This window comes from Xiphophorus hellerii, chromosome 8 (genome assembly GCF_003331165.1).
Source record: "Xiphophorus hellerii strain 12219 chromosome 8, Xiphophorus_hellerii-4.1, whole genome shotgun sequence".
NCBI classification, from domain to species: Eukaryota; Metazoa; Chordata; class Actinopteri; order Cyprinodontiformes; family Poeciliidae; genus Xiphophorus; species Xiphophorus hellerii.
Genome location: NC_045679.1, coordinates 2,086,765 through 2,098,131, shown reverse-complemented (window position 1 = coordinate 2,098,131; position 11,367 = coordinate 2,086,765). Strand labels below are relative to the sequence as shown.

The following is an 11,367-nucleotide window of genomic DNA, read 5'->3' as shown; positions in this document are numbered from 1 at the left end:
AATCACGAAGTACTTCTTGAAGTACTTTTGACTGTTTTTGTTCCACAAATACTCTGTTATGGAACAAACACAAGTACTTTTCCACCTTCCTAACCTGCGTATATATGTGAACATATTTGTTCTTTTTATCTATGTCTATATTTAGTGTATTTTGTGAGCGTGTGAAACAGAAGGTAAAATCCTTGTTTGTACAAATGTAACGCCTTATTTACAGTGGAATCGTTGCATAACAATGAACTACAAACTGAAGGTGGGATTGTTTCTCGCGTTAGCTCTGGCCGGAGGTGGGCGGGGTTTCATCCGCTCCCTCTCTCTCCTCCCAGTCCCCTCCTCGGAAGTAGACGTATCCCGTCTATATTCCGTTCTTATTTTTTTTTATATATTTATATATCAACCCCTCCACCCTCAAAACTCACAATGGACGACTAAACCGGAGCACGGGTCCTCGATTCCGCCCGTCTTTCTTCCTGCTTGGATCGAGAGGACCGGATGAAACCCAACTGTGGTTTTCTCCGCTTCGCAGGGGAGGTAAGACGGGCTCCGTCTACGTCCTGGCGCTGACTCAGGCATTTAAATGTCCCTGTGGTGTTGTTGGTGTTTATTACTGCAATAAAGCAACCAATCGCTTTTATTTCACCCCAAAGGGGAAGCTCTGGGTTTTGTTTCTAGAATATTTAAACAATAAACCTGCTTTTTATTGTCCGTGATGTTAGCGCTGAAGCTGCTAGCTGCGCTGTGAAATTAGCTGCATTCCAGAAAGTAGTTTGTTTCATTTTCAAATTGCACCTGCCTACCGAGTTCTGGAAATTTCCCTAATTTCTGTCGGACCTTCCAGGTGTTTTCCAACCTGTCAACAAGCCCTGGCTGTTTCTAAAGCTCTGTGTAAAATTAGCAACTAAAATTATGACGTTTTTGTTGACAGAATCTAACACTTTTGACCAATTGTCCATCCAGAGATATTATAGGATGATTTAGATCAAGTCTTAGAATGACCTAGTCAAAGTCCAGACCTAAATCCTGAAAATTGATCTACACACATGCTTTCTATCCAGTCTGACTGGGCTTTAGATGTTTTTGCAATAATGAACATTTTGCAGCTGTATGTCAGCAAAAACTGATTTAAATTATTGATCTTTATGCAAGTATCAGTTAAAACAGCAGTAAAGTAAATTGAAGTTTGTGGAGCAAAATTTGAAGAATAATTTTACAAATTACCATATTTTTGTTTAACTGCGATAGTGCCAGATGTTAAAACGAATTAAACTTTAGTGCAGCAACGTGTTTGATATTCAAACACTGAATTTCTTGAAACCTCTGAAAGAAAAAATATAAAAATCTCAGAAATTCCAAATTTAAACATTTTAGATTTTGCCCTTCAACCTCAGCAGTGTTTTGTAATTAATGTTCTACCCATTTTGCTGGTTAATTTATTACTTTTATTAGATATTTAGGTCCAGATTATCATGAAATTTGATGTGTTTGCCATTATGGCCTTACATTTTAAATCAGTTTGATTTAAAGGTGCACCGATTACAATTTTCTGTCCGATCACTGATCTTTAAAGATTCTGACCCGGCAATTCCGATTTTGAACAAATTTTTTTATTATTATTTTTTATGTCTTAAATCATTAAGAGTAAATGGGGACAGTGGCTGATTTTCAGACCTTTATGGAGGAAAATAAAATTGGCTTCACATGTAAATATCAGCAGATTGATGATTTCCGAAAATGAATGGGGCATTAATGGCAATTAATTTATAGCACAATCAACTGTTACCTTCGATTGTTTTAAAAATGTAACAAAGTTATTTAATTTAGTCATTTAACGCCTTGAAATTGGGCCTCTGTCTCTTTAAGAAGCTGCTGCTCTTTCTGAAGCTCTGCCTTCAGAAAGTCATCCCAACATGGCTCCTCTATTAAATCGTTTTCATCTGTGTTTTACTGAGCAGCGGCTCCTATAATGAGCTCAGCAGGTGTTTGCTAATTGCTGCTGGCTAGTCTGAAGGAGGTGAGTGGGGGAGGAGCTGAGCTTAGAAGGCGGGGCTAGGTTCATCCAGGCATTTTGCACAGCTGAATGGTTGCCATGGAGATTGAAGGTTGAAAAAATCAAAGCAACACTCCAGGTTTGTTTACGATGAGGGAAAAACATTATAACATGATGAAGCTAAAAAATCTATTTAAAATAATACTGCTGCTTTAAACCAACAGAACTTAATGTTTTGTTGTTAAATAAACCAACTAAAAGTTGAAACTTGTTGGATTTTAAAATAAAAACCTTAAATTAAATGATAAAACAGACACTTTGAAAGCTTTAGCTTAGCATAAAAACACGTATTGTGTTTACGTGAAGCTGAGTTGTGTGTCGTCATGGTGTGTGTGTGTGTGTGTGTGTGTGTGTGTGTGTGTGTGTGGGTGTGTGTGTGTGTGTGTGTGTGTGTGTGTGTGTGTGTGTGTGTGTGTGTGTGCAGGTAGCTGTATCCAGTGGGGAGGTCGGCTCGACCCGGAGAGGCCAGAATGAAGTCCGTCCAACCCTGGGGACGCCAGAGGCTGTCTTTTCTCCTGGAGAAGGCCGCCTCTAGGGAAGCCCAGACGTGGAGAGGCTACGTGGCCAAGAAGTCCACCTCCCAGGTCAGGACGGCGCTGCGCTGCAGAAACCACAAATGTTAACAAGTTGATGGAGTGAATATCTCCAGAAATAAGACAAAACTAACTTACAAGTAACTTTTCATCAAGATATCTGAGCTCGTTTTATTTAAAAACTCCTTAAATCTGATGAAAAAACTTCTAGTCACGTAAAACAATTTTAATATTTTTACCATATCACAAGTGAAATAATGTGCCAATTAAACTGCTTCATCAATATTTAGGAATTATTGATTTCTATTTCATGCTGAAAAGTTACTTTTAAGTTAGTTTTCTTTTTTCCAGGTGTACTAACACCTGAAAACTGTACTAAAGTAACAGTAGCAGTACTTCAGTATATTTTTACTTAAGTAAGAGTAAAAAAGTATCCGTCCAAGAAATTACTCAGGAGGGAAAAAGTATTTGGTAAAAAGTCTCCTGCGGTACTGAGTAACTGATTAAATGATCAATCATTTAATATTTAAAAATTACATCATCAGATGGACCAAAATATAAAGTTAAGCAGAAATTCAGGTATTTTAAGTAACAAAAAATAACAAAATAAGGCAAAATAAATTTTTCCACATCAGTTTCTTTCACTAAATAACTTCAACACAAACTGCAGGTGTTTCTCTGTACCTGGTGAGTTTTTGGTTAAAACATGTTTGTTTTTCATTCAGTGGGAAGAAAAGAAGAAATACTTCATAATAAAAATACTCAAAGTACAGTGTAGTAAAAATACTCCTAACAGTACTTTCTTTTTCGAAAGGTACATCTTATTTAAATTTGGTTACCGGGTCACAAACTGACCTCAGAGAGATTCCCACTGTGGAAACCGGATGAACTTCTGATGTTTTTGGCTTCATGTTGGGATTTTTACGTTCAGTCGGATTTCAGGGGAAAAACATGAACGACGTCAAAAACAAACTCATTTCTGCTTTTTCTTCCCTTTCAGTTATGAAACCGTAAAACGACACAACTGGGAATCATTGACGCTCTCTGTCATATACATGCAGATGCATCCATACGCAGGTCAAAGTCAACTTTGGTCAAAGTTTCTGTTTGTTGTTTTAGACTAAATGCAGGAAATGCAGGCAGCGGCGGCCATGTTGGAGCAGCAGGCTCCCAGGCAACGATTTTTTAAATATCACATTAGAAACAGTTTATGTAAATGGAAAAACTTAAAACCCAGCGGGCCGAGAGAAACTTTTCCCGTCACTGTTGTTAGCTGATGTCGCTCGTGCGTCAGATTTACGGGCGTACCAGAAACACAAATACAAAGGTTCCGCCCGAAACTTTTACTAAAGTACAAAAGAAAAATTAAATTAATTGTGTTACATTTTTAATGTGTTAATTGATTAAAATTAATGTCTTAAAATGTTTCTCTTGAGTTTAATAATTAACAGACATAATTAAATTGTTAGATTTATTTGGATCCAGAAATGAAGGAACAGACGGGAGGGAATCATTTTATTTTCAGTTTCTTCTCTCTGTGTTTTACTTTCTTGTATTTTATTTCTACTTGTGTTTAATTTATCAGTTTTAGTTATTCTGTTTCTGCAGCTCTTTCAGTCAGTGGCTGCTGTTTCTTTTAAGTGCTTTTTAAATAGAGTTGGTTTAGGAATCGAAAGCAAAACACAACCAACATTCCAGCCCACTTTCTAATTATTAAATACCATAAATACCATAAATGCCATTTATTCATTCACCGGTTTATAGAAACCAACCAACCACAGAGAATTATATCCTTAAAAATGTTTTGTTTTGTTTTCTCTCGTCTCCTCGAAGTGTGACGTGTTTCCAAACCGTGAGGCTAAAGTTGCGAAACGATTGTTGAACTGTTGACGAATTGTTGGGTTGCCATGATCGCGTGAGTCTGGGCGGCGTTTCGACTCAGCGTTTCACAAAAGACAGAAATAAAACCTGCTGTTCTCAGACGTGACACACATTCAGGAAGCAGCAGAAAGACTGAGTCACAGAACAAACCAGCTGACAGGGTGTGTGTGTGTGTGTGTGTGTGTAAGTGTGTGTTGCAGCACGATCAGCTGGTCTCACCCTGTCTGCGTTCGTGGCGTCACCTGTTTGTTTCAGACGTGTTGTCAGATCCTGGACACGCCTTAATTCAGCTACTGGTGCCCAAAGAAGTCATTAAATTCAAAATGCAAACTTAGTTCACTATAATTAGTTTAGTTTTATCTGCTCAAAAAAAAAAAGATCTGTATAAAATCTGTAAATACTTTAAAGATCCAAGAAAATGTTCTAACTTTTGGGATTCTAAACTGTTTTCTGTTTCCTTGTCCAAATTTTCACCATTTTTGATTTGTGACCAACGGCCGAACAAAATCATTTCAAGGTACCACAAATGGCCCCCGAGCCACACTTTGAACACCCGTGTTTTAACTCTTCTTCTGCGCCTCCAGATTTTGCTCTTTGCTTCACTTCGTTTACATCCATTAGTAAAGAAAGTGAAGTTAAAGTTTCCATCTGGGTCATTTGACCTTATGACCCCACAGGAAGGCTTCATACTGGTGCTTAAAATCCTGACAAGTTCTTGAAAATCCTTGAATTGATTTGTTCTTAAGATTTGGAAAGAGCTTCTTATTTAAACTACATAATTTAAAGTTTGATTAAAAAGATAAATTTAAAAAACATTATTTAAAGTTGAAACTATATTTTCATCCACCTGGTAAAAAAATAAAACTTTATTATTCTTTTTATTTTAAATCTAAACTTTTCTTGTTTTCGGTTCAGTAGAATTAGTTAAATTATTTCCATTTGCAAAATATCAGAAAGCTTGATGAGAAGATTTATTTTAATTTTTAATATTTATTATTAACTTTTGATTTGCTTAAATTTTATATGTTAAGCCAAATTTAATTTTTTTTGTTTTATTTTGTTAAATTACTGATTTTTGTTTTTTCAGACCAGTCAGTGTATGAATTGGGAAACATTTCAAAACATGAAATTAAATAATATTTTACTTTACTCTTTCCCTGCTGTATAATGTAAAATACCATAAAAATACTTTATTAATAATTTAATAACTCAAATCATGAATTGGACATTTAAACTGTAAATTGTTTCAAATCTCCAAAGCGGAAAAGTTTGACGCCTGACCTTGAAAGTGGCCGTCGTCATGGTAACCTGTTTTGCGCCGCTGGTTGCAGGATACAGACGTCTCCCCGGCGCAGCGGGACGAGGCGGTGCGCTGGCTGACGGAGCTCCACGGCCGGCTGCAGCTCTACCCAGAGACCCTGGTGTTAGCCGTTAGCATCCTGGACCGCTTCCTGGCTCCCATCAAGGTACCGAAAAACACAACCAGACACACGCATCTCCGTTTAATCAAAGCAATATCAGCAATAAATAGATTTATTATAGTAATTCAGCTCAAAAACTCACATTTTTTCCTTCCACTCAACTTTTCCGTTGAATCAGTGAAAGAAAACAAACTCTGGATGTTTTAAAGCAGAAACTTTTCCATGTTATGAAGCATTAAACCCCAGAATATATATAACAATTGACAATGATAATAAAATGAATTCTGATCGTACATTTGATCAGAGCTCGTTTCCTCGATCGATCGATTGATTGATTATTTGTTCTCAGGCCCGTCCAAAGTACCTGCGCTGCATCGCCGTCGCCTGCTTCTTCCTGGCTGCCAAGACCTGCGAGGAGGACGAGGTAAACGTTCAGCGTCGGGAGTCAGCGCCGCTGGGAGGAACGTCAGGTTCACCGTGTGTGTGTGTGTGTGTGTGTCAGTGTGTTCCCTCTCTGAAGGAGCTGGCTGCCTCCAGTCGCTGCGGCTGCTCTCCGTCGGAGATCCTGAGGATGGAGAGACTCGTCCTGGACAAACTGGACTGGGATCTGCACACCGCCACCGCTCTGGACTTCCTGCACATCGTACGTTTCACACGCGATTAATCGTATTCATCATGATTAATCGATTATTGTAATAATCGTCAACTAATGTTGTTGACGTAGAGGAAGAATAAGCCTGACTAACATTAAAAGCAGAGAAATCTTTGAAATATAATTTCAGTAACGATTCAGGGATTTTCGTTAAATTATAATTTAGTTGTTTTTATTAATCTCTTGTTATCTAAATACTAATCAGTTAATCCAAGAAATGAATCTACAAACAGCAGGCGATCACTAAATTAGTCTTGTTGCAGTTCAGGCAGCAACATTTCAAAAAGGAATTTAATTTGTTTATTCGCATTTTTTTCATATAAAATACTCGAGCAGATAAATGAAAAAAAAAAATGTAAGTCTGAATAACCGATTAATCTTGTAAATAACCGATTAATCATCTGAATAATTGATTAGTAAAATAAATTTCAGCTCTTTCTCTGGTTTCTTTAGAGTAAAAGTTGTTTCAGTCTCTGATTAAAACTCAAAAATATTTAATTGAAGGGAAATTAAATGTTGTTGTAACTCAAATTATTCAGTTTATATTCCATAGATTAAAGTAGATAACACAGAATCTATTGATCTTCATTTTGGTCGATTGATGAGTCGTTTCTGATCGGCTCAGCAGTGCCACCCGGTGGCAGGAAATGTGAACAGCTCTGATTTGTGCCTCAGTTCCACGCGATGGCGACGACGTCTCGCTCCGGCTTCCTGGACTCCGTCGGGTTGAACCGCTCCCAGCACCTCGGCCTCCTCACCCGCCGCCTCTACACCTGCCTGGCCGACCACGCCCTCATGCAGGTGGGACACCGCCGCCCGCCGCCTGCCGCCGCCGCTTCCTGTCTGTGTGCGGCTGGTTTCTGACGCTGGGTTTGGTTTGATCTGCAGCTCAGGGGATCCATGCTGGCCCTGGCCCTCATCAGCCTGGAGCTGGAGACCTGCTGTCCTGATTGGCTGGCGCTCACCATCAACCTGCTGAGGAAGGCTCAGGTGAGTCTAAACAAGGTTCATGAAGCAGTGAAACCAGGCAGGAGAGGAGTAAAGGTCAAAGGTTAAACCTCACTGGTCAGACTGGGAGACTCTCGCTGCTTTATCAGGTTTTACCTGGAAGATAAACGAACCAGAACCTGAACCAGAACCAGAACCCGGTGCCCGGGTTCAGAACCAGAACCAGAAAAGATGGAGATTCATTTCAGATTTTTCAGGTTTGGATAAATTTGGAGAAAATAAGAAAAAAAAATTATGTTTCCAGATTTTATTCCCTAAAATATTAAATATATGTTAATAAATCTCCTTCCTCACTTGTCATCTACTATTCTCTCTCTCTCTCTCTCTCCTTCCCTCCTTCCTTCCTCTTCATCAGTTTAATTTCTCTTTAGGTGCCTCAGAATGTGCCTGACTAAAATCATTCTTCATCTCCATCTCAGTCTGAATCCTCCAATCAGAGCAGAAGTCCTTAGATCTTGACTGTGTCACCATGGCGACCAGGTGTAACTCTTCCTCTCCCGCTCCTCTTCCTCTCAGGCGGACAGCTCGGCGCTGATCCGCAGCAGAGAGCTGGTCTCACGCAGCCTGTCCACGCCCAGAGCTTCCCTGCCTCCCAACACCGTTTACATCTACCAACCCCTGCAGCTCGCCGCCCCGGGCCGCCGCCCGCCGGGTAGGTTCCCTCCAGAACCGGCCGGGTCCAGAACAACCATCCAGAACCTCTTCTACCCTCAGGCCAGCCAATAAAACTGTTTAGAGCCACAAATAACACAATGATGTTTGGAAAAAATAAAATCTAAATATTTATTCAGACAATTAACCATGATGAATAGATTATTAATCTATTATTCAATTTATTATTTGATTATTCTGCAGATTAACTGATTATTTCATGACTAATTGGTTGTTTTGCCATTAATCGATTAATCAGAAACAAATATTTTGCAGATTTTCAGATTCTGCATATTTAATTATTCAAGCCTCTTTTTATACAATGTTAGAAAAACATTAAAATAAACTAATAACTTTATTATGTGTGATATAGTGCAATAACAAAAATCCTTTGTGAAATATTTCAGTTTTAAAAACTGAAAAATTTCACATTTTGTAATTCAGAAATATTCCAAAAAACCTGCAATTTTTATGAGATTAATCTGAGAAAAATTGAGGGTTTTTGCAGAAATGTGCTGCTTTTCTATGTCACTATGATTTATTACATGCTTTGGTAAAAGTCGGGCTTGGACAGTACAGAGGGTGTGAGTGTGGTTCTTCTTCGTGTGTTTGGGTCCAGGGACCATGGAGACGTCCAGGGACCAAGCCGCCCTGCCTCACACGGCGGCAGCAGCTGGAGAGGAGAGCAAAGCTCCGCCCCCTTCCCCGAAACACCTGAACCACCTGCAGAAAGTCCCGCTGCGCTGCAAAGCCTCCACCAAGCGCAAGGTGAGCTGGGAGGTCAAAACCTCCAACTGAGCAACTTTACTCTGGTTAAAAAACGTTTTATTAAGTTTAGATTAATAAATAAATCCAATCAGACTCAGAGCCTCACTAACATGAACAAAACTCTAATGTTTGCATTACCTCCGTCTGCCTCTAGGTGGAGCAGATGGACGTGGACGACTTCTACGACGGCATCAAGCGCCTCTACAACGAAGACGTCACCGCCACCGTCCATGAGGGGGCGCCGCCCGCAGCTGGGGGCGGGGCTTACGGCGGTGACTCCTCCCCCTGCCCTCCTCTGCAGCCGGTCGGCGCCTTGTAGAAACGGGAACCACCTCGGCAGCCCGTCGGACCGACCGGGTTCTGGTGTCCGATCGGCCGCCGGGCGTTCCCGTGGAAACGAGGCGCGGCGGGAACGTGGAGCCGTTCAGCTGGAACTGACCGCAACTCCCATCAGCCCCTGCAGCTGGAAAACAGAGCAAAAAAAAAAAACTAAACATCCAAAATGTTTAAAAAAAAATCTGCTTCTGATGTAATTATTCTGTTTGTTTAACACAAAAAATATTTAAACATAAAACTTCCTTAAAAACCCAACCGAACGTGTTTCTAATGGTGAAAGTTTCACGTTTTTGTTGTTTTTTCTCTCTGCATGTTTTCCTGTTTTTTTTGTTGAAACTTGGTGCCATTTATTAATGTTACATTTAAAAAACTCAACTTTCAGCTGCCAAAACGTGTTTTTTTTTTTAGTTTGTTACCTTGAAGTGAATGCATGAGAAATGATTTGTAGCTTTGAGGCTGTTTGGTTTTTCAGAACCAACCCAACCAACGACTCTCCGGTTCTCTGACCCATCAGGACCAAGACGTTGGTTTTCACCCTGAAGGTGTCGAGGTTCACGGAGACGATATTCCCTCCTGTTTAAAATGTTTTAACTTTCTGTTTAAATTATTTTTCCTCAGTGTAAAAAGCTCTGTTGCTCCTGCTGGAGGAGCTGCTGCTGGCTGCTTCAGGACCCTGAACACTAAATAAAGACCTTACAACGAGAGTCCTGCTCTTCTTTTACGTCACAACTCCAGTTCAGCAACTTCTTCTGATTTAAATAGGACAAAAACTAACATTAAAAGTGGCTTTAGAGCAAAAATCCTCGGTAGAAACACAAAGGAAGAGTCCAGCTTGAGCTTCATTTTGGTCCATTTAAAATTGAAAACGCTGTCATACCTAAAACGGCCACCAGAGGGCGCATGTGGTCGCGTTTGGATCAATGTAGTTCCAGCTTCCAGTAAAAGAACCAAACACTAACTGTGAAGCATGGAGGTGGAAGTGTCATGGTTTGGGGCTGCAGAACCAGAGCGGTTCTAATCTGAAGCAGAAAAATGACCCAAAACACACCAGTAGGTTCACCAATGTCCTAGTCAAAGCCCAGATCTTCTCAGTCTAAGTCTTGAACCTTCTTACTGAAGTTCTTTCAGCTAAATAGAGTAAAATTGACTACTGCAGGAGGGTGTGCTAACTTTCCCCAGCTCCAGAAAGCACTTATTTTGTTTAATGAATAAATCTTAGATGTTTATTTGTAAATAACTTTATCAAATGTATAAAAAAGAGACAGAATTTTTAAATAGGTGTATTTTTTCACAACTGCAGCTTCGTCTCCAAAGAGGGAAACAGGTTTCATTACAGCAGCAGATATAAAACTTTACAGAATTAAATAAATGTTATGAAAATACAGTGGTGGCCACATTTCTGCCACTCTTCTAATAGCAGAGATCTTTTTTTTTTCATTAGCGCTTTAGCATTTTTTAATAACTTTGAAAAGATTTAGTGCAGCTAGCTTCCCCTTGAATTAATTTTTCAGGATAAATTCTGTTCAGGTAGCTACAGAAAAACAAATCTGGATAAATTTGGCTGCAATAAAGGTAATATGCTATATGCTATGCTATGTGCTATGCTATATGCTATGCTATGTGCCATGCTATTGGTGGGCATATCAACAACATGGTTAAAGTTAGCACTTTAGCATTTCCATTTACTAAAAACTAACATTATTGTAATGCTTAGCATTAGCTTCTGCTAAATACCATGGTGGTGTAGCGCTTTAGCTTCTTTTAAATATATGTTGGTGTAGCATTTCTGTGCTATTATTCATGGTTGGTCCTTTATGGTAGCGCAGCTAGCCTGTTAGCTAGCTGTGTTTTGCTCATGTTATGTTATGATTGTTTTCCTCTGACATGAAATCACTCGGATCTCGTTAAGCATTTTTGTTCCAGGTGTTTGTTAGATACTGTCAGCCTGCAGTTTTTCTAACAGGTTTATCACTCAGAGAATCTCAGAGCAGCTCAGAGGAAAATAAAGATATGAAACATTTGACTGAACAACAGGGTTCAGGAAATAAAAACTGTTTCTGAAGGTTTGTTTTC

At 39.5% G+C, this 11,367-nt stretch overlaps 1 protein-coding gene across 1 annotated transcript; it reads left to right on the top strand.

Annotated features, from left to right (window-relative positions):
- The first annotated feature begins 299 nt into the window (after positions 1-299).
- On the top strand, positions 300-9,998 carry ccni (cyclin I). The gene is made up of 10 exons (XM_032569169.1): positions 300-528; positions 2,469-2,628; positions 5,790-5,924; positions 6,229-6,303; positions 6,382-6,522; positions 7,207-7,332; positions 7,420-7,521; positions 8,056-8,191; positions 8,810-8,958; positions 9,113-9,998. The coding sequence occupies exons 2-10, from the start codon at positions 2,515-2,517 to the stop codon at positions 9,275-9,277; spliced, it is 1,143 nt and encodes a 380-aa protein (XP_032425060.1). The 5' UTR covers positions 300-528; positions 2,469-2,514; the 3' UTR covers positions 9,278-9,998.
- The last annotated feature ends 1,369 nt before the right edge of the window (positions 9,999-11,367 follow it).